Source organism: Balaenoptera physalus (assembly GCF_965194825.1).
Source record: "Balaenoptera physalus genome assembly, chromosome: 16".
Lineage (NCBI taxonomy): Eukaryota > Metazoa > Chordata > Mammalia > Artiodactyla > Balaenopteridae > Balaenoptera > Balaenoptera physalus.
Window position 1 is genome coordinate 2,392,710 of NC_138898.1, and position 23,050 is coordinate 2,415,759.

Consider the following 23,050-nt stretch of genomic DNA (forward strand, 5'->3'; position numbering starts at 1 on the left):
CATCGTGACAGAACCATCACGTGAGCGGCACCTTTTCCGGGGGAAAGGCACAATCTCCAGGCTGACGGTGCTGAAAAATCAAATTCCTATTTTAGGTTCACGTGGCCTCGCCCACTGTGTGAGGCTGACAGGTGAGAACCACCAGTGCTACATCAGGTGAGCACAGAGGATTTAAACACAGACACGTGACCCTCCAGGCTGTAAGATGCTGGAGCCAGGCCTGTGGCTCCACGTCAGCCCGAGGGGAATTCAGTCCTGCTCACAAAGAAATCAGAAAGGCAGCCCCCTGGCCCCTCCCTTGCGCCGATTCAGCGAGGCCGGACGTGAGGACCGTCTTCTATCACTTAGGAAGAAGAAGTGCCCCTGTCAATGGGCTGCATTTAATACAGCGGAAGGTGCGGGACACGAAGGGCACTGGGAAATTAACACACAAGGGATGATCCTTCAAGCCGGGCCCTACAAGTTTCCTCTAATTACAGGCATCTGCTCTGCCCGAGCAAACTTGCATCCCAGGTAAAGCACACAAGACGTGGAGAGAGGTGGGAGAGACTCAGATGAGAAGCCTCTCCCATCCCATACCCTAGTCTATCCTGTGAAACTCTGGAAAGTTCCAGAACCTCTGTGTGCTGGAATTCCAAAAAGTGGAGACAACCCCATTCTAATTCCAGGGGCTGCAACAAAAGTCTGCCGCTGTCATATTTAAAATCAAAGATCTTTAGAGAAGGCTATGCTTATAGTATTTCAAATGCAAATATCCCAGGACGACCTACAAATAGAGTTCAGATTTATTGGGGTGGGGGACAGATCTTATGTCATAAAGACGCATCTGCAGTTTCTAGGACTAGAAATCCAGAGCATTTGTTAAGTGTTTAAACCAAAAATACCCCAGTGAAACACTCCCACCATTTGGGAGACACTCTCCCTTACAGCAAAGGTGCCACTGCTCAGCCGGAAGGAAAGACACTTGAGGTTCAGGCGGTACCCCTGCCCCTCATCATTTTCAAAGGATCCAAGATTTCAAAATGGATTTCAAAGGCCGCTGCAATTTGGGCAGCATGGTAGAAAATTGACGTTTACCAGCCATTAACCTTTCAAGCACGGAACAATTTTTTTTTCTTACATGGAAGTATATCCTACACTTCTCTGCAGATAAATCCTTAAGCTGTCCAGCTCCTTAAAAAAAAAAAAGTCACTGTGAAACCTCTCTGTTCTCAAGAAAATATAGTTCTATAATTTTACGGACTTTTGATCACAATTTTATCACCTTCAGCCCTTTGCTGGTATTCTGTTTTTATCTTAAAATGTAAGAACTAGATAAGACAAGTGGTATAATCCCTTCTTTGTATCTGAGGGAAGGTGGGAAAGAATAAGATGACTTGAGAAAAAGGCGTCCGGCTTTAAGCAGCAAGGAGCCTGCAGGATGGTGACAGCTGTCTTTGGACACTCATTGCTTCATGGCTCCATCAGCTCATCCTGCCCCAGCATTAAATGTGATCTGACATAATCCAGTCATCCCCAGCCCTATTAATAAATAACCGTCGTGAAATTATGTCCATGTGCCGCCTCCATTCCCCGTGAGCCTACAAAGCTTTAAATAAGCCTCTCCATCATTTGTTTATTCAATTTTAAAAACATGCCTTTTGCCAAAAGGTCTCTGGCCACACGTAAGAATGTAAAGGTCAAGAAGGGAAAAAGTCCCCAAACAAAACCATAAAAAATATCAAATCAAGCTGCCGTCTAATGGAAAACTTACTGCTCCAGAGGCCAGCTCATCACATCTCAGGGGCAAGGCTCTGGAGGAGGAGAGTCTGGGTCATCTGTTAACAAGAGCAGTGACCACGATGCAGGCTGGCAGTGGCCTGCTGTCCACGGGCCACACTCGGCTTCCTGCAGGTCACACGTCAGTCCTGCTGGACCCTCAAGACCAGCCTGGGCAGTGAACTGTCATTTCCTCCTGGGGAAGCAGTGCGGCGGTCACGCCAGACACGGCACGTGCCTAGTGCCACACAGCTGATGACGGGGGCGCCGGGTCTGCACCCCCCAGGCTATCAGACCCCGTGCCTCGGGGGTGCCCGGTCTCCGTGGGGGGAATCGGGGCCAAGGTGATGGACAGGACAGGACAAGGGCGGGCCTCAGGAGGCAAGCTGCCCCACTTAAACAACTGTCCCCAAACCATCCAGCGTCACCGTCCCCTGCTTCGTAAAGGGAGGCTAATAATGCGCCCTCCTCAGAGGGTGGTGGTTGGCACTGGCGAGGTGCCTGGCGCAGAGGAAGCCTAGATCCACAGACGAGAAAACAGAACAACGGTCCTACCAACTCCTTGGATGGGACCGGACGCAGGCACGGGACAGGGCGCCCGTGGCAGCCTGGTGGTCACCACAGGGGCTGCCTGACCCTGCTCACCCAGTCTATAGCGTCCATAACCCGATGCCGTGCAAACGGCCTGACCATCAAGAGAAAGCAACGACACGGCTGACCCAGAACGTTCCAACCCGAGGGCCCTTCCGCCTCTGCTCTGGCTGCCCTGGGTCACTCATGGGGAGATGTGTCGCATGCAGCCCGAGGGGCCAGCTGGAGCAGCACCTGGGGCCTGAGAATCCCGGTGCCCAGTGGCAGTGGTCATGGAAAGGCCAGGCCCATTCCCATGCCGGTGGCCGGCCCTTGGGTTGCTTGCCCATCCCAACCCCAAAAGACAGACAGGATGGCCGCAGCCACTCCTTCCCAGTTAAGACCTGGAGGCCCCTGGGATACCCAGGGCTCCCCGTCAACACAGACCCAGCAGGCAGGGCGGCTTGCAGCAGTCTGGTCCCAGGAATGCAGGAGGCTACCTGCAACGCAGCCGCAGAGGGACAGGGACAGGGTCAGGGCCTTGGAACCTGAGCTGAGCAGCTGCCTTCCTGGGGAAAGCCTGCTCACCTCTGCCTTCCGGAGAGCTAAGGGGCCAGGCAGCCAAAACGCGGCTGCTCGAGACACGGAGCCAGAAATAACGCCTTTTTGCATTTGCAGAGTAAAGCAGTTCTGGGGAGAGAAGAGGCATAGTCGGTGGATGCTTTCCTTCCGGAGACACCCGCTTCTTCCCGCACGCCTGCGCGGTGGCGGAGGGAGCGTGCCTTTCCTTCTGCAGCAGCAGTGGTTCAACGATACGTTCCCAAATGCAGACCTTCAGGTTAACAAACTATTTACAGTGTATCTATGTGATACTATCTGAGCTATAATCCTTGTTAAAATTCCATTTGACCGGGAAGGATAATGGGAGGAGAGCAAATGTTCACCTGTTCCGTGTCAGGCTTTATAATACGATATCCTACATTTCTATACCGACGTGCCCCATTCACTGTTCTGGGGAGACGGAAACCACAGCATCCTTCCCACCGCCCACCTGAGCAGCACTTTCGGATGCTGGTTACCTGCCGGCAGACCCCCTCATGGAAAACACACTTTCTCAGGAGGGATGCTGAGCGCTGGAATTCCGAAGGTAAACGTCCTCTAGACCTGAAGCCTTCAGGCTTTAAGGAACATCAGCTTCCCTGGCAGTTGGGTTAAATAGGCAGAGTCCTAGGCCACAGACCCAGGATTTCTAGTTCAGTGCGTGTGTGAGTTTCCTGGGGCTGCTATAACAAGTGACCACAAACTTCAAAAAAAAAAAAAGTATTCTCTTGAAGTTCTAGAGCCCAGAAGTCTGAAATCCAGGTTTGCAGGGCTGCACTCCCTCCACAGGCTCCAGGGGAACGTCCTTCCCGCCTCTTGCAGCTCCTGGTCCCCCAGGTGTCCTTGGCTTGTGGCCTCAAAACTCCAGGCTCTACTTCCATTGTCATACAGCTTCTCCCCTGTGTGTGTGTCTCCTCTTCTGTCACTTATAAAGACACTTGTCACTGGATGGAGGGCCCTGGATAATCCCGGGTGATCTCATCTCAAGATCCTTAACTTAGTTGAACCCGCAAAGACCCTTTCTCCAAACACCGTCACAGTCACAGGTTCTGGGTTGATGTATCTTTTGGGGCCACCGTTGTCAGCCACGAATTGGCCCTTGCCATTGGCACTTGCCATCTACCTCTACAAGGATTAAATCACATGTTGCTGCAGCTGCTGACCTTCGACACCCCCTGAAAGGAGTTCAGGGTGGAGGGCAGGAATGAGGCACTCTGTGCTCTGGGAAAAAGTGGCAGAACAGATCTTCAGACAGTTAGATATTTTCAGGAGCCGATTTTATGAGCCCACTTCTTGTATCTCCTCTTATCTAGAAAAGCACTAAAATCCTTCATGGTGACCTCTGCTCCTCGTGACTAGCAGAAACTTTCTGCAAAAAATGTGTTTGATTGCATGTACTGCCCCTTCACCAAAATCACATCTATACTGACCTTCCCCCCTACCTCTTTGGAGGTTTCTCAGAGCTATCTGAGATGCTGTCTCCCGGGCTGCAGTCCTCATTTTGCCCCCAGTAAAACTTAACTCAAGACTCTCACACTGCATTTTTTTAAGTCGACACCATCCAACCCTCTACGGTTGGTGTGGGAGGGGACCCAGGGGCCTGCCGGGTTTAACAGTGTCCCACAGGCAGGCAGTTCCTGGACCGCACTTGGACATCCTGCCCCTCTGCAGATAAGGAAACCAAGGCCTAGAGAAGGGAGGGCCGCCCCCATTCAGCTCCTCTCCCAGGAGCACTGCCCACCCTCACTCCTCCCCTGCCCCACTGGACGCAGAAGACTGGGACGGCAAGCTTAGCACACGTGCACACCGAGGGTCCCTCTCGGCTTTCCAGGCAGATCAGCATCGAAGGTGTTCAAACACATTTGGGCAGCAAAACCCAAGCAAAACGAAACTCTATCATTTCTCCAAGTCAGAAACACACGCACGGGTTCGCACTCCCGAAGGGGGCTGGTCCGGAAGGCGAGCCGTCCTCTCTACTTGGCTCAAGGATGAGGAGAGCGAGCCCCCTTCTTGGACAGACAAGGGGTCTGCACCCCGACCCCGGGGCTGGAACTGAATTAAACTGTATTCTAAACAGAAAGCACACCTGTTCCAGGCCAGGAAGGCCTGCAGCTTCTCCCGGGGCCTCTCCCTGGGCAGGTAAGCTCCCACCTCCAGGAGGCCCAACCTCCTACCTGACAGGAAGGGGGTGGCACTCCCCTGCCCTGCAGATATTTATCTGTCGCTGAAGGCTTACCGTAATCCTTCCTAAATCTCCACATGCTGTCGGCAAGAAAACACAATGAAGCTAAACGAGGTGCAGTTGAAGCAGCCGGATCGGAAGCTGCTTCGGACAGGTTTTGTGGCCGCCGTCACCCTTCAGAGTCTCCAGGGTGGCAAATCCCCGTCTCAGGACCCACGAGGAAGCTGCCAACCAGAGTCCTAACTAGAGACACCATAGGCAGGAGCTCCTCGAGTGAGGCAGGATGGGATGAGGGCCATGGGGGGCAGGGCTCAGGGCTGCAGCTTTGGATGCAAACAGGCCTCCCTAACCCGTCTCCCACTGGGTCACTGAATCGCCCTGGGCCTCACTTTCCTCTCCGTGAAGCGGGGGTGCCCGCCTGAACCGCTGAGGGTCCACAGGAGCCGAGTGAAGAACACGGCACAATGCCCGAGACACAGCAGGTCCTCAGCATGTGGCGGCCTGCGGGAGGCCCCAAGGACACCCACGTCCGAATCCCCGAAGCTGCGAGTACGTCACCTTTGTGACAAAAGGGCCTCTGCAGATGTGCTCAAGTCCAGGACCTGAGATGGGAGGTGATGCTGGACTATCTGGAGGTGGGGGGTCCAGGGTCCTCACGGGGTCTTTATGAGCAGAAGAGGCAGTCAGGGAAGATGATGTGACCGTGGGGAGCTGCACCGGTGCTGGTGTGAAGGTAGAGGAAGGGGCCGCGAGAAAAGGATAGCAGTGGGGCCTCGAGAAGCTGCAAAGGCAGGAAACCGATTCTCCCCGGAGCTTCCAGAAGGATCCAGCCTGCCCACACCTGGATGTTAGCCCAGGGGGACCCATGTTGGATGGAGTCTGGTGTCCAGAAGAACAAGCTGATAAATCTGTGTCTTTTAAGCTGCTACATTTATGGGTCACTTGTACCACACTAAGAAACGCATACAATCCATAATCTAAGCAAATTCCTCCCTGAAAAAGGCAGTGTGGGAGCGGAAAATCATACAGACCAGGTGCTCTGGGGGTGTGGCCTCTGACTGCCCGGAGCCCACAGGTGTCTTGAAGGCATTAAATGTGAGTACATATTAGCATATAATAAGTCCTCAAAAAACACCACATGCCCCTGATGCAGGCTGGAAGGGAAAGGGCCTTTGGTAACATACACTAGTCAAAGATAATTAAGTAGGTTTTTGTTCAGTTTTGTTATCTTTTGTTTAAGAAAAGGGGTGGCGGTGGGGAGAGGTGGCTGAGACAGTACCAGAGGCCACCAGGAGAGGGCAGCCTAGAGCCTGGGCAAAAAGTCGCCTAAATTCTTAGTTTTTAAGCAAAAAGGGAGCGCTTTTATCAGCCTGTCTTACAACATAGCACAGCCCTCTCTGAAGATTACAAGAAAAACAAGTGCCATGAGGTTTTACAAGAGCACACTGGGGAGAACTTTACCACCCTTGACGGAAAGACAGTCACGCAGCTTACGGTATTTTGTATAGTGGAATTCACTTGGAGTAAGAATTTTTTTTTAAATAAATGTTATTTATTTTATTTACTTTTGGCTGCACTGGGTCTTCGTTGCTGCACGCGGTCTTTCTCTAGTTGCGGCAAGCGGGGGCTACTCCTCGTTGCGGTGCGCGGGCTTCTCATTGTAGTGGCGTCTCTTGTTGCGGAGCACGGGCTCTAGGCGTGCCGGCTCAGTAGTTGTGGCTCAGGGGCTCTAGAGCGTGGGCTTCAGTAGTTGTGGCACACGGGCTTAGTTGCTCTGTGGCATGTGGGATCTTCCCGGACCAGGGCTCGAACCCATGTACCCTGCATTGGCAGGTGGATTCCTAACCACTGCACCACCAGGGAAGCCCCATCGGAGTAAGAACTGCTCCTTCAAAGAGTCAGAATAACAGGAACATTCTTTGAAAACATGAGTGCTGGCTTTCTCACTCGCTCTCAGTTTGTGGTTAGTTCTGTCATCCACTTAACCATGCTCCGAAGAAAAAGAAGGACGGAAGGAAGGAGGGAAGGACCTAGAATCGGAGGCCCCTGCAAACACTGAGGACCCCAGACCCAGGCAGAAAGGACCACCTGCAGACGGACGGCCCTCTCTCCCGCACAGCCCCCGCATACCACAGAGGTGGTGCCAGGAAGCCCGGCCTGGTCAGGTGGGCGGCCTCCTTCAGACCAGGGTCGTCAGCTTTTCTCAGGAGGCTACTCGATGTCCCCCAGGCTCTGAGCTGCAGCGGGAGTGGTTTATGACGCTGTCCCGAGCCTCAGCCCTGCCCGCATCAAACGTGTGCCAGGACGGCTGGCTCCTGTCGGCTCTCTCTGCTGTGTCCCCAACGTGGGCAGAGTCTGAGAGCTGAGTGAGAGTGGGGTTCTGGGACTGTCTGCCACGTGCCCGGAATCGCACATTCCTGCTGGCGTCGCAGAATCCTGCTCTTCTAAAACCAAGGCCAGTTTTGCCAACCCAAGGTGTCCACCGAGTTTGGACCCACTTCAGATGGGCCCTCCCACATCAGCAACTGCAATCAAGCACTTCTGGATAAACTGGGCCTCTGTTTGTTCCAAACGTTCAAGATGAGAAACAATTAGCATGTCTGAATGCCTGATAATTGCCGGTTTTATGACAGTGCCCCTGAACATCTGGGGTGTCTCTTGTCTGCTCAAGTGCTCTAGAAACCATCTCCGTTCACATTACAGGGGAGATGTAAACAAGCTAAGAGCGCGGGTCTGGACAAAGAGGGAAAACAGAGCGAACTGCATGCATTTAGGCCAATCTCTCAACCTCAATCTTCAGTTTCTGATCCATACAATGGGAATGATTTTACCTTCCCAGAAAGGCTTTTGGGAGGATTACACGGGATGTGTGCAGAGGCTGGCACAGACCCAGCTGGGATGCAATGTTATAAGTATATAAAGTTTCACATTCCCTCATCCTAAGACTCCATTAAAATACATATTTCTGAAATGCAAAAATCTTAATCTTTAAACTGCAATGTGGATGAGTCCCTCATCCTCACGTCTAACTGGTGTGTGTGCCCCTGAGGTGAGGATTTTTATTTAATGCCAGTTGACTAGAGAGGGCACAGGGGTTAGAGGGTGCTGGGGGGCGCTCCTGGTCCATGGCCTTAGGGACCCAGTGAGGAAGGCCAGGCACTGGCACCTCCCTCCGGGCTGCAGGGGGAGCAACAGAGGCAGTGGCCAGGCCCGCGCGCGGTGTGGTGGCCGAGGGCAGGGGGCCGCAGTCCTCGGCCTCCTTTTGGTTTTAAACACGGCTATCAGGGCCCTCCATCGGCGTGAGCTTTGGCACGTGGGCAGCGCGTAAAGCAGGCTTTTCGTGCTTTATCACTGTGCTGGTCTTACCTCTTATCTGATAGAAGCCACTTTCTAAGTATATAAACTTCCCTTTCTAAACCTCTTAACTCTGCGACCAGGCAAAAGTATAGCAGGGAGAGGCTGCTGAGAAACCCCAAACGGCACTGGTCCCTGAAAAGGCAAGGCTGGCCCCAAAGACAGCCAGAGGGGTACCATGGTCTCCACCACTACCACGGGCTCTGGGTACTCCTTTTCAGGGGACACCTGAGGCACCACCGACAGAAGGCAGTGAGGTCTGGGTGCTCAAAGGAGCCTCCTTTGGCTTCAAGAGCAAGGAAAGTCCTGGCTTAGAGCCAGTGGAAGCCACCCACTGGGGCTCAGCCCTGCTTCACCTCCACTCACCTCCATGTCTTTGTTAAGACCAAGATTCCCAGTGCATAATCTCCTGGCTTCCTGGAAGAGGGTGTCTAAGAGAGCCAGCAGAGAGTTCACATTCTGGGATGGGTGGATCAGATAGACAGCCCTGACTTAATATATGTAATGATTCAGTCATATCCTCGCCAAAGAGAGAGTCTGAAGTGGTGACTATTCATTTCCTCTGTTCAACAAATATTTACTGAGTGCCCAGACATGCTCTCTGCAATCCAGTGTGCTGGACGTGGATACTAATTTACAAAGGAGCAGAGGGCCGCTAGAGCAAGAGTAAGGCCAAGGCCCAAGGAACAAAGGATGGATAGAGGCTCAGGGCAGAGCATGAAACATGCTCTGAGCTTCCAGAGGGAAAGACAGGCACTTGCTAGCATGCACAGCTCTTGCTTTCCCAAAGGCAGGGATTGCATTTAGCTGCATGCCACAAGAAACTCGACTGTGGTGTTTTATCCTTATTTTTCTCATCTCACAGGGGACAATGAAAGGTCTGCAGTTGTTCAAGGATGCCACCTAAGATCCAGTTCCTATGCCACCATCCTCACAGTCACAAAATGGCTGCTCTGCCCCGGACATCACATCCATATTCCAGGCAGGAGAAAAAGGTAAGGGCAAAAGAAAGAAGGCATGGCCAGCTGAGTCTGTTCCTCTTTACCATGAAAAAAACAGCTTTCCCACAAGTCTCATCTAACAGAAAAACCTAGTTAGATCCCATCGACCAGAAAAGGGCCATATTGCCACCTTGGTGTAAAAGTCTACCAGAGGTGTGAGTATATTAAACAGGGCCCAGTGTGAGCCAACCGGATCAGGACAGAAGAGGTTTCATTAGTAAGGAAGAGGTTCTGTTAGTAAGGAAGAGGGACAGAATGGATACTGGACAGGCAACCCGCAGTGTCCAGTGATTTATAGCACACATGGTTGCTTTGTCGTGCGTGCCACTTATTTGAACATTAAAGCAGCTCCCGCTTATCTGTGAGTTGACGGAGGGGACTCAGAAACACCACAGTGTCAGCATTTTCTGGCTCATTCATGACTTCATTTGACAACACTGGTTGCACACACACGGCCCCACAAGGCAGGCATGACACTGGGTGATAGGTGTGCAGTCAGACTTGCTCAGTGTCTGGTCCATGCATCTAGCGACACCTTCCACCCTGGCAAGAGTTACCTGTCTTCACAGAGGAGGGTAAAGAGGCTATTTTCAACATACTTGTAAAGACAAAATAGCGGTACTTCTGGCCACAGTCATTACATTGTGGCAATTTCTTAGATGCTGATTCCAGACCCCTGCATGCATTTGGTCTCTCCTCAACCATCCCTCCCTCTGTGTGACTTGATACACAAATGAGTCATTCGTTCTACAGTGCGTTGCCTGTTACTCTGCTTTGGGTAGGGTGCTGGAAGCTGGCGAAACCTTATGTGGCAGGCACTGATGCTTGTCTCCTCGGTACCCATTCCTCCCTTCTTCCTTCCTAAGACCCCCAACTCTGCTCCAAGTAGCAATTTACTCATCTACCAGGTGATGGATCATAACAGGTCTAAGTCAGACTGTGCAATTCTCTGCTTCCCAGCCTCCCCACCTCTTTCCACTGGGAGTGGAATGTGACCCAGTCCTTGCCAGTGAGAACTTCAGCAAGGGTTCTGAGAAAGTGTTTGCTTTTCTCATACAAGGAAGAGATGCAGATGGTGCTACTACTCCCTCCTTTTTCTAGCTTGCTGTGAACTCAAATGCAATGCCTGGAGCCATAGCAGCCAGTTTACAATGATGAGGCAATACACTGACAAACTAAAGATGGCAGAATGATAAGAATAAAGATTAGGTGTGAGATGGTGCCACTGATCTGATCAGCCCTTGACTACTTATCTCTTCACGGTTATGTGAGAAAAATTAACCCCCATTCATTTACGATTCTGTTAATTGGGTTTTAGTTGGCCCAGAACATTCTAAATGTTAAACCAGAGTGATGGGGCTGCTGCCCTCATGAACCTTACAGTTTAAGTAAGAAAGATGATTGACCAGATAATATAAATTCTCCAATGAGAAAGCAAAGTGTGGTCAAGGGCACAAGGTGGTCGTAAATTCACTGGGATATGGGAGAGGGAAGGCTCTTCTGAGGCAGTCTCAGTAAATGAAGTCATCAGAAACAAAGCACCTCTTTCTGTATTATCTGAATTCGTGGGGCAATGTCCAGACCCCACTTCCCCTGCCCTGGCAGACAACATTTTCACACACGTCACCCTCTTCTCCAGGAGCGAGGACAGATAGGACCCATTCGTGCTGGTTTCCCACAAAGCTGCCCCTCAATCTCCCATCCTTGTGGGGTTTTGCCTTGAAGCTGGTCTGGGTTTTCGCAGAACTCTGCCCGCCATGAGAGAGCAATGCAGGTCAGTGCATCAGCTGCAGCCTCGGGCCGGGCTGACCGTTAATTATTAACAAAGCCGAGAAAAAGACACCAGCTTAGCCACTACCCAATGCTAAACTATGGCGTAGAGAACGCTCTGTTGTCGCGTAAGGAAAAGGGCTCAACCATCCTATTTTAAGATATTACCATGCACCAGTGATCATGGCCATCAGTGAATGATCCTGGAAACAAACCACGGTGTAAGAGTGTGTGCAGTTACATTCGAGTGCTGGCCAGAAAGAGCACAGACAGGAAACAACGCGGAGGGGATCTAGGAACTACACATCAGCTACACAAACACTCCACACAGCATACGTAGCGGTTCTGCCCGCCATTCAAAAGGATCCCAATACCATAGTATCTGCTACCCTACTGGGGAAAACTATTTTAAGCCTAATTAGCGTGAAATTTTTTGAATGCAAATGCTTTTCATTTAGACATAAAACAAAATGCCACAACATTTCTTCCATCCATTTATCATAAACAAGTTAATTACTGTGTAACAAATCTCTCCTTCTGGAGTCTGGATGTTTGGGGCTGCCGGTGAGCTGACTCCGGCAAAGAGAAGGAACCGCAAAGCAGTCATTAACGGCTTACGGCGCATTTAGAATAAAACGGGGATTCTGTGAAGCTTTGCTTGTCAAATTAAGGTTAAGCTCTCTCCACTGGAATAACTCAATTGTAAGTAGTCATTATCTATTTAACTTGATTCCTACCAGGATAACAGAAATATTGTGCCACTTATTTATTTTCGACACATGCATCTTCACTGTGGTCCTGTCGTTTGCAAAGTTTTCTACATAAACAGAGATTTTTATCTGCCGTGGCTTGAGTGTATGCAGTGGTAGCTTTTGCCTCCATATGTGTAAAATTATTTCTAAGATAAAACCTCTCTGTCCCTGAGAACACAGAGGGAGTGGCACACGCAGGTGAGGGAGATACTCTGTGATTTCCCCCTCAACCAGGGTTGGGTTGGGCCTCATCGCGGGTATAGGTAAGTGCCGAGAATATGAGTCTTGCATCCACACAGCCTGTGAGCGGGTCCAAGTTCACGTACGATGATGGACTCCTGGGGCATACGGGGCAGGCCAGCATCCAGCCAGCGACCAAGCCTTCCCCATCACATGGGCTAAGAGCAGAGGGCAGGTCAGCCTGGGCCCGCACAGTCCACCAGGAGAGAGGGGAGATGCTAGTTGGAAATCTTACATTTTATTAAGAAAAGAGAATCATCTGTCATTCTCTTCCATAGTAGGTAGCACCTGCTGTTACAAAAATAGAGGTACTTTTTCTTAAACTCCTGAGTAAAATTGATACGCCAAGATCTTATCAAGTTTAGCTCCACACCAGGGAGGTGGCAAGGATGCCAGCCTCAGGACACACAAAAAGCAGGACTGCAGTAAGCCGCTCCTGATTTGCACTGAGAGTGAGAGTCTTCCGAGCCTTCTCTGTGCACACACAGGGATTCTCATAAACCCACAGATCCTGAAAGGCGGTCTACACGTTCTAAAATGACACACACCGTGCAATTAACAGAGCATCTCTTGAAAACTCTTACCATAGACGCCCACTCCTACAGCACACCCAGCCCGCTTCTAGGCCAACTGCCAAGAGGTTGGGTTTTTTGGTTGTTGTTTTTTGTTTTTTGATAATCAGTGAAAGAGTCAATAGTATCACACCCCTATTTTAATAGTCAACTCAGATGACAACAAATAAGTTAGAAAAGCTGGACTCGGTGCAAAGTAAGATCCTGATTAATATAACCAGGCACACACAGTAGGTCAATGAGCTGTCTCCACAGACAGGATCTGAAGAATCAACCAACTCTGCGAGTGTTCCCCCGCACACAAAGGATCTGCAGTCAGTGCTCGTGGCGCGGACGCTGTATTCCCTAAAACAGAAAACTGGGGAGGAAGTCAGCAGCCTGAGCATGATTTTGCCCTGAATATTGAAACTTAGCTTTGATGCTTCTACGAAAGTTTGTTCCCTCCATCACTTTGGAATCGGCTAAACGCAGCCGCTTCTGGGAAACCGATGCGAGGAGGGAAGGCACGCGCCGAGGTGTTTGCGGTGCCACTTTGAAACCTCAAGGAAGAAAGAACTGATTTAGTTCCCCTCCCACGCAAATACAAAGGTTAGTTAGTTTGTCTTGAGAGGGAAACAGGTTGATATGCAGCATGATCTATTGTCATTTGAGTTCTGAAGCTGCCTCTGACTTCACCATCACAAATGTGGATATCGTCCTGCGGTTACCATAAAGCTAATTGGCAGCTCCCTCCTGCACGTGTGTTTCCGTGCTGTCAGTGGGACAGTAATGAAAACTCATGCCACATTTGCGAACAGAACGTCTGTGGGCTTATTTACTGCATCCCCAGCAACATCGTCTGCTTTATCATGCATTTCAAAGCAGGGATAATTTAAGAATCCAGAATTTCATACACAAAAATACTTGGTAAGAAGGTCTCTCTCTCTGCACATTATTTGGGTGACGCTACATCCGAATTCCAGTTTGTTGCCCAGGAAATGATTCACCTCACTCAAAAATGACAGGGATTCTGAATCATTCACCTGTGATGCAAAAGGCCATTTAGGTCAACCGAGCTGCACCTCTACTGACCTCTCCACCATGGTTTTGCAAAGAGCCTGGCTCAAAGCCAGCCGAGCCTCTTTTTCTGTGGGTGGTAATGTTTCCCTAATCCAGAGCATGGTATGCCATTTCATTTCCATGTCTGCCTTACCTTTGAGGACCTTCTCTCCTTCCAGAATATTCTGGGAGATTAATGCCGTGTAATCTTCTTCAGAGAATCCAGCTTTGCAGGTCTCCCTGGCTGTAAGATCTCCATTGTGGGCCTGAGAACAAAAACAAGAGAGGTCAGAAAAAACACAGGTTCACAGAAATTGCATCCAATCCACGTTTAGTCGGGCCTCCTGCATGCAAGGTCTCCACCTTGGTCTACCAGAGCCTCCACCCAGACATAATCTGGGGTCTGCCCCTGCGGTCTCCACGTTGGCCGGGGACAGGGGGCATGCAGCAGGGAGGGAGGGCCGGCGGATGGCGAGGCTGAGGGCCTGTCAGCGCCTCACCCACACGTGGCAGAAGGGAAGGTCTGAGGACTGTCCAGCAGGAGAGCCAGCAGTTAGCAAATGAAGACACAGAGGAGGGGCGGCCAAGGGAGCAGGCTCCTGCCAGGGCTATGTCACCGTCCCACCCCAGCGCTCAGGCTTTGGCTGAGGTGGGTCCGCAGGCCTTCTCCTCCCTGTGGTGGCCAGGAGGAAGGAGAGGGGCAGGGCAGGAAAGGAGATTCTCCAAGACTCAGCTCCACCTCGGAGCTTGGCTCTCGGGGAGGCTGCCGGGAGGCGGGGGAGGCTGCCGCCCGCCCTCCAGCCCTCCCCCTCCACTTCTTGGACGCTTGTCCACTCTTGGAGCCCTCATCTCCAGCCTCACCAGGCCAGAGAGCTTCCCTAACTGACCCGAGAAGGTGGGTGTCCTCCTGTCCTGTCCCCCGGAGCACCCTGGGCTATCCTGCCCAGTGGGAGGTCTAGAACCCTGGTCGCCAGGAGGGCAGGGAAGTGTGGAGGTGGGCGAAGAGCCCCTCCCAGGCTGCGGGGAGTGGCAGCTAGGTCAGCCGCGTAGGGATGGGGAATGCAGGGAGAGGCTGCATGTGCGACGGGAAGCCAGCCCCGCGTCAGAAGAAGGAGCGCCACGGCTCCCGGCTCCGCGGCGAGCGCAGGAGCAGGGGCGCAGCCCGAACCCCGCAGTCGCGCCTTCGCGGGGCCACCAAGCGGAACGCACCTCCCCGCCGCCCGCCTCCTCCAGCCCTGCGCGCCGCCGCCCGCCCGTCCTCGGCTCCGGAGGCTGCCCCAGCCCGGAGCTCCCAGTACCCTGACGCCGGCCTGGACGCGGCGCCCCCATCAAAAAGCACCAAGGGGAGGAAGAGCAGGGCGCGGGGTCACTCCTCGGGTAAAGCTCCACACCGCGGCTCCGTGCCTCGGGAACGAAGCTCCAAATACGACCGAAACCCGGGGATAGCTAACTCGCCCAGGAAAGTTTCCACCCGCCCGGGCGTGGGTCGAGCGCACCCAAGCGCCCCGAGCCTCAGAGCGGGCCTCCGGCCGCGGGCACTTGTTTATTTCCGAGGTTACAACAGCGAGGCCCTGGAGGAGCAGCGAGGCCGATCGGCCACGAGAGGGGGTTCCTGCAACTCTCGCGGCCCCGCTGCCTTACCCCAGGGGCGCCCCCCCCGCGCAGCCTGCACGCTGCCCTCGGGACCTGCACCCTGCAGGCGCAGCGCAGGGCTGGGGACAGAGCTCGCGGGGCTCCGCAGGAAGAAGGCGGGCGCCCGGACCGCCCTCCCGGGTGCACCTCACCCTGCTCCTGCCTGGCTCTTGGCTCCCCGGCCCCGCTCCGAGCCGCGAGGGCCCCGCCGAACACTGGCGGCAGCAGGCACCGCGGGAAGTCCGCGGCGAGATTGCCCCTCGGTCGACATCCGCCGCCCACCAGCAGCGGCGGTCCCTGCCACCACCCAGAGAACGAGGACGGATGAGGCGCCCCGCCGGGAGCACCGGCCCCCAGCAGGGGCGGCCAGACCGGGTGTCCCCAACACCCTGATTTCCGGCCGGCTGCCGCCAGCTCCCCTCGTCCTCAGCTCGGGCCCGGGCTGGGCTCGCCAACTCCGGAGGAGCGCGGCGAGCGGGCGACGGAGGGCTCGCCGGCTCCGCCAGCAGGCAGCCTGCCCCAGCGCGGGAGAGCCGAGCTCCGGGGCAGCGGCCGCGGACCTGGGGTGGCTGAGGGATGCTCGGCGGGTCCGCTTCGGGCAGAGCTCCCCGCGTCCCGCACTCCGCACCGCATCGCCGCTCCCCGCTGCCCCGGCGGCTCTGCGCTCCTGCCGACCGCAGGCGGCTTCGCGGAGCGCGGCAGCCGGCTGGATGCAGCGGTGCGCGCGCCGGGGGCGCCCGGCGCGGGCCGGGGAAGCCCGGGAAAGCCCCGCCGGTGAGTGCGCGCCCCGCCGGCTCCGGGGGCGGCCCCGCGCTGCCTGGGCTGCCGAGCGGCCCGGACGCGAGGCGCAACTTACCCGGAGCGCGCCGGAGAGCGAGAGCAGCACGAGGAGCACGCCGGAGCCCACGGTCATCTTCCCCGCCGCGCCGCGCCCCGGCGCCCGCCCGATGCCCGGCGCCCGGAGCCCGTTCCCCGCCGCGGCCCCGATCGCCGCCGCCGCCGCCGCCGCCGCTCAAGCGGGCCCAGCGCCTCCAGCCAGGCTGCGCCGCCGCGACTGCCGCCCGGCTCCGGGAGCGAGGCCAAGTCCGGCCGGCGGCGGGCTCCCTCCGGCGGGTGCGTCCGCCGGCCTCTCAGCCGCCCGCGCCTCTGTTCCGCGCGTTCGGAACTGCAGGTGAAGCCGCGCGGCGGCCCCGCCGAGGCCCCGCCCCGCCGCCCGGCCCCTGCGCTCGCTCAGCCTGACGCGGGCCTTAAAGGCGCCGCGCCCTCCGCGCCGCACCCGCGCCCTCCGCGTCCCCGCCCAGCCGCCGCGCCCCACCGTACCACCCGGCCCGGACAGGGCATCTGGAACCCGGGTCAGCCGAAGGGGCCGAGGACACAAAATCTACTGGGGAAAAAGGGGCAGGGGGAGCTGTGAGGTCTGAACAAGGGATGGTGGTCCCAGATCCCAAACTATGGGTACGCCTTCCGGATGGGGAGACCCTGATGCCTTAATCCAGCTTCCTGCCTGGGCCCACAGTGGGGGTAGGCACCCCCATCCGTCCTGTATGCTTCAGGTGTCTTCCCACTAACTCTCCTGACCCAGGCCCACCTCCTGGCCTTGCACAGCTTTTGGGCTGTCAGGAATTAGCCCTGAGAGACCAGCCGATTAGGAAAGCGCAGAGAGAGGGCCTGCAGGCTGCAGAGACACCCAGGGTGAGGGAGAGCTCCAGGTCTGGGCCCTGGCTATGATGGACCCTTAAGGACCAAGGAAGGGGCTAATTCCTGTTTGTGCATCACAATACACTGTTAGGCCTGAGAAGCCAAGAAAGAAATTAGAGGCCCCAAGAAGGAAAGGCAGAAATTCCCCCGCAGAAGAGCTGTCAGGAGCGTCAGCCGGACAGGCCAGGCGGCGCCATCTGCCCTGCTTGGGTGATTTCTGAGCTGGGGGGGACACTTCTTTAAGGGCTCATCAAATGAAAAATATGTACAGCTTGGAAAGTGAGTAAATGTCTCTGCACGTTCCCTTTTGGTTTGGAGATTTTAAGAAAAGTGGTTTTGTTTGCTCAGATATTTCAAATTTTCTTTGTCTTGGTTTGGAGAGCTCTGTGTCCAGAATACATTAGTTCTGGTTTAAGAAATATGCTGCAAAGGAGGGGGAAGAAGATTGACTGAACTGTTGAGCTCCAAGGTCAGAGCCAACCTGGGCAGGAGAGCAGGAGAGCTGTAGCACAGCCCTGCCCTCCCCTGGAACGCTTGCACCTGGGCTGGGGGGCCTGCTGGCTAGCGTGCTGCCTTGGACTGAAGGAAGTCAGAGTCTAGACAACTGCAGAGGGGCAGGGCAAGTGTGCATCTGAGAGCACAGCGACTTGTGGCTTCTCACCCGGTAACTGTGCGACAGTTAAAGGGGACACTGCATCAGTACCGGCCTGCCACACCTGGCCAGAGCCGCATGGGTTCCCAGCCTGGCGGAATAGGGCCAGGGTGCCCCTGTACGTGGCTGAGTGTGCCTGGCTCATCTTTATGCTCAGACTTCAGCACAGATCCTTTGTCACCCGTGAGGGTTCATGGACAGACCCACCCAGGACCCACGCTGGGCGAAGTTCCGCTCCTCAGCCCTGTGCTCACACCTCGCAAAGACCCCTCCGATTCCCCGCTTACTCAGGGCACCTCATCACCGCAGGGAGCTGACAGAGGCCGGCCACGGTCCTTGCAATAGTTCTGAAATGTCCATCACTGGGACCTGCCTTTGTCTTCAGAAGGTCCGAGTATGATGGAGATCGTTTTCAGGAGAGACTTCCAGAACCCAGCACTTGCTCTGCTGTGCTTCCTGAAACTGGTCCGTGCAAACACGTGTGCCAACTTAAATTACAAAAAAAAAGTGGTGTTGGGTGGGGGGTTCCTGAGGCCCAAACACTGGGGGAAACCCCCCTCCCCCTCCCCTCCCCCACCCCTCCCCCACCCCCCCACCGTCTCCTGCCGCTGAGTGTCTCAGAGTCTTGAGTCTGCTGAAGTGCCTGATGACTTGCAGGCCTGGAAGGCCCATCCTGACTCTAATCAGCCTTGGGGGAGGTGCACATGGGGGAGCTTTGTGTGAATTAACTCCTAGAGCCGTCCTGACTCCACAGTGGGGTCTGCTGGCATACCCATTGCTCCCCTGGGCAGGGGAGGGGGAGGCGTGGGGAGGCCAGGCGGAGGCTGCAAGACCAGCGTTCTCACCCCAGCCCTGCACCCCTGGCCTGGGGAGCATTTTTTTTCCCCAAACTCATTTGCTGGAGGAGACCTCGTACACAATATATTGAATATGATGTCTTATGGGAACTCACATGTTTAAGAATATGGTTTCAGAAACACTGCAGTAACTGATGCAAGTCCAGTAGAGAGCATTGGTTTATCAGACTTGCTGTGAATGAAGCAGAGGACACACCGAGAGGAAGGAAAAGACGGTCTGAAATACAGGGCAGTGGATTCCAGAGGACGGTCGTCAGAGCAGCAGCACCGACTCCCCTCAGGGACTTGGAAAATGCGGACCCTCAGGCCACACGCCAGACCTCCTGAATGGGAGTCTGCATGGGAACCGACCCTCCCTCCCGCCCACCTCTGTCCTCACATGATCTGCTTCAGAATCCTAGCGAGGCTTGTGAAAAATGCAGACTCCTGGGCTCCGCCTGAGACCCACTGACTTGGAGCTTAGGGGAATGGGGCCCGGGACCTGGCCTTTTAACAGCCTCTTAGGTTGATGTTCACGCACACCAGTGTTTGAGAACCACTGGCCTATCCCACAGGCCATAGGCGGCTTCTGAGAGCGTCTATAAATGTTACTTCCTGGGCCCCACCCTGGACCTACTGAATCTGGGTGTTTCAGGGCGGAGCTGGGGTTGGAGACACAGCTGCCCTGAGGGAGGGCTCCAGCCCGGCTCTGCCCAGTGCCAGCAGGCTAAGCCCACCTGGCGAGGAGCTATCCTCTCAGGCTGCTGGGTAGAGCCCCCGGAGAAGAGCGTATTTTTGTTTCTAAGAGAGATTAAGAAAATTCCACAGAGAGGGTAGCCTGTGAGTGACGGTCTCCTTGTTGAGGATGCTGGTGGGAAGGGCTTCAGCTTTGGAAGCAAACCGAATGCTTGCATAGGGGCTACTTTTCCCTGCCTTGTCATCTGATGTTAATTTGTTTCTCCTCCATTTATCATTATTTTTTAGATACTTCAGTGTTAGACAAAAAGCTGTTTTGTAAAGAAAGCAGGGAGAAGTTAGCAAAAGGCGTGTCCCTAGAATAAAACAGAATCTTTGTGGACAATTGAAGATATTCAGGCGCTACAGAAAAGAGTGCAATCAGCCTGCCACCCGCTTGAGAAAACCTCCCTGCACGGAACCCAGAAGAACAATCTTAAAGGAAAAAGCAAGAGAGAGAGAGAGAGAGAGAGAGAGAGACAGGCCAGCACAAATAGCTCTCTGCCTTCAATTCCCCTGACTCTCACCCCTGGAGAAGGTTGATGCCGGGGAGAAAGAGAACAGCCGCTATTATTATTTGTTGTTTTTTTGAATTTTTGAATTTTATTTTATTTATTTTTTATACAGCAGGTTCTTATTAGTTATCCATTTTATACATATTAGTGTATACATGTGCATCCCAATCTCCCAGTTCATCACAGCACCACCACCCCACAACAGTTATTATTACCGTTTTTGTTTTCACTGACATCACCTCTCCCTTAACACGTGTTGATATTGAGGGTGGGCCGGGCCCTGCGTGGAGGGCTTTTGAACTGTTATCTCGTGTAATCCTCACCAACAAAGGAGGTGGTCTTTCCCACGTTCCCAGCCTCACCCCATCTTCTTCCTTTTCCCACCTTAGGCCAGTCACGCCAAGCCCGCCACCACCCTGGACCCCTGTCAGGGAGCACGTGCGTCCTTCCGGGTCCCGTGCCCGTGCCCCCACCGTGCCCTCTGTCAGGACCCCATCAGCCTTCGTGTGGGAGGCGACCCCTCTATCTCCAACTGGCCTTTCTTCAGGGGCAAGGGGCTGTCTTTGGCTGCCTTCTGACTTCATACACACCTCACACTGTCCCACTGTCCTACTGTCGTGGAGGTTTTTTCTTTATACCCCTCACCCCCCGAAACTCCGAGAGTCTGAGGGCAGGGGGCCGGTGTAGTCACTTCTCCCTACATAGCCCAGGATCCAGTCCTCAGTGGCTGGATGAATAAAGCAGTGACAACAATTCTGGCTCGAATCAGCAGCTCTCCTGAGCGTCTGGGTACCTTCCTACACACCCCCATTAGACAGAAGGGGAAACCGAGGCCTGGAGCAAGCAGAGGGCTTGAACCACCTCCCACTCACCCAGGACTTTTCACACCTGATTCTTGGTTTGTCTAATGTCTGCAGTGGAGCAGGGCCACCTCTGCCTGACCCACAGCTCTCTCCCCAGCCCTGACAGTGCCAGCCCAGCCTGGACAAATGTCTGAATAAGTAAACGTCTCAGTGGATGATCAGAAAATCCGGGAGAGATGAAGCATCTTCTGGACAACCTCGGAGGAGTGGGGAGGGGTCCGGTGATGCTGCACCCGAACACTTGCCCCACACCTAGGAGGAAAGAACACAGATGGTTTTTCTTCTCTCTTCTCATAAACTCTGGGGCAGAAGAACGAGAATTGGGGCCAGAGGAGGTAGTTCAGCGTGAAGGCGCTAACAGCAAGGGATTTGGAAGGCGGGTGGGTGAGGGAGTGCAAGGAGGATGATAAAAACAAATGTCTGAGGAAAGGAAACCAATTAAACAGTAAAATAGATACTATTAGATTCAAGGGGAAGGAGAAAACGGGGGAGATGTTGGAAATATGAGTAGACTGAGAGTGGCAATAAAACACAGGAGAGACCAAGAAAATGGAAAGGAAGTGGGAAGTGGCCTTTACAAGTTAAAACATCTGCCTGGAATTATGAGCTTCTCTGAGCTGCATGATATCCTGTTGGCTTCAGCTCTTCTGGGTTCCCAGGGGAAATGGCTTCTACCTACAGTCACTGGTCGGATCCTTTACAAGTTCTATTTAACCTGGTTTTATTACTGAACTTTGGGGGGTTAGCACTGATCACCTTCTCCAGAACACCAGTCTCAGGGCTGCTGAGAGGTGGCTGGATTCCTTGGCAGGGGGTGACAGCCCTGGTCCACTCTGCGCAGGTGCAGTGGGACGTGCCTCGGAGGCCTAAGCAGGGTCACTCTGCTAAGTGCGGGGGCCAGGGCTGCTGTCCTGTCCTCAAGAAGCAAGCCCTCGATTTGCCTTTGCTTCTGGGTCTGTGGCTGAAGCTCTAATGGAGAAGAGACTGCAGAGGCAGATGGACGAAGCCACCTGCTCAAAAAACACAACCCCCATTAGAGATTCACTTCTTTGGGATAAGGCAGGGATTCTCAAACTTTAGTTAAGCCACAGGACCTCCTGACAAGTGTCTTAAAATAGGGGTGCGTGGAGCCCAGCCAGCCCCGGCGATTCCCATTGAGCTAATATCAGGTAGGGCCTGAGCAGCTCTGCTCCCCACGTCCCCAGCTGAGTTAGGATGCATGCCGGAGGGTAAGGCATGAAACCACTTCTGAATGTTTCCATCTTGAAAGGCTTCTGGTGACTTGATTTCTGATAACTTTCTAGAAAGGATGCTCCCATGGGTTGGGCAAATGAATGCGTGATTTGAGGGAGGGAAATGTGGCCAGGGGTCTGGAGGTGGCAGGGGTATCACCTGTCCAGGTGGGGTATGGCAGGGGACTCTCAGGATGGTTGGGAGGGTCTCAAGGCTGCTGGGCTCTTGTGTGAAATGAGAAAAGCCCTGAAGAAAGAAAGGAGGAGGGGGGACAGTACAGACACGGTCACCGGTCTCTGCAGCAGGCGACCCAGCTCTGAAGCTAAACTCCGTAGAATTGATCCCCAGGAATAAGGCTCCTACTGTAGATCATGGCCTAGGACTGATCCTCGCTGCCCTAGGAAGAGGCAGGTGCTGGGTGGGTTGGTGGAGATGGATGCTGGAATCATACAGGATGTAGCCCTTTCAGATTGGCTTCTTTCACTTAGCAATGTGCGTTTACCTTTACGTTTCCTCCACATCTTTTTATCGCTCCATTGTATGGATGTACCACAGTTTAACTATACATTCGCCTGTTTAAGGACATCTTGTCTGCTTCCAATACCCCTGGGTTTTTAACTAGTGAAGACTACAGGCTCTTCTTTCCCACTTCCCCCCAACGTGAATTTCAGATAAGCCAACGGCTTCTTTCCTGGCTCACGTGGTCCTCTGCATCTATGATCCCAACTTTGGAGGTGGTGGATGGGTTGGGTTACTCCCCCAGCCTTTGGCGTGAGCTTGCGGGTGGGGCCGGTGGTCGTGGTGCTCAGGCATCTCCCTCCCATCACCGCCCCCTCCAGGGCGATAACCTCTGGCCCTGAGTGAGCCGCCTGCCCGTGGACCCTGCTGGTCACGCCCGTCGTCTCCTGAGCCCTGGTGAGCACCGTTCACAGCAGGGATTTGCAGACACCGGTTAACAAAGTTGCCCTCACCCTCTCCCACTTGGGAAATGGCAAGCACAAAGCACTCTGCGTTTATAAACAGTCTCCTTCTTTGGGGGATTTCAATGC

At 54.1% G+C, this 23,050-nt stretch overlaps 1 protein-coding gene and 1 long non-coding RNA gene across 11 annotated transcripts in view; one reads left to right on the forward strand and one right to left on the reverse strand.

Moving 5' to 3' along the window:
* CDH4 (cadherin 4) overlaps nucleotides 1-16,629 on the reverse strand; it is a 569,973-nt gene extending 553,344 nt beyond the window's left edge. For 2 of the 10 annotated variants that reach the window (XM_082428306.1, XM_082428302.1), the window contains exons 1-2: nucleotides 16,326-16,629; nucleotides 13,992-14,103 (exon numbers count right to left, since the gene is read on the reverse strand). In XM_082428306.1, coding sequence (XP_082284432.1) covers nucleotides 13,992-14,103; nucleotides 16,326-16,382 — 169 coding nt within the window. In that variant the 5' untranslated portion in view covers nucleotides 16,383-16,629. Of the gene's footprint in view, nucleotides 1-13,991; nucleotides 14,104-14,337; nucleotides 14,430-14,724; nucleotides 15,018-15,135; nucleotides 15,382-15,621; nucleotides 15,700-16,029; nucleotides 16,049-16,325 lie in introns of those variants that run through there. The other 8 variants (XM_082428307.1, XM_082428309.1, XM_082428305.1 and 5 more) reach the window with 7 other exon arrangements.
* Nucleotides 1-23,050, forward strand: part of LOC309644564 — a 684,610-nt gene that overhangs the window by 362,295 nt on the left and 299,265 nt on the right. The gene's annotated exons all lie outside the window — the stretch shown is intronic.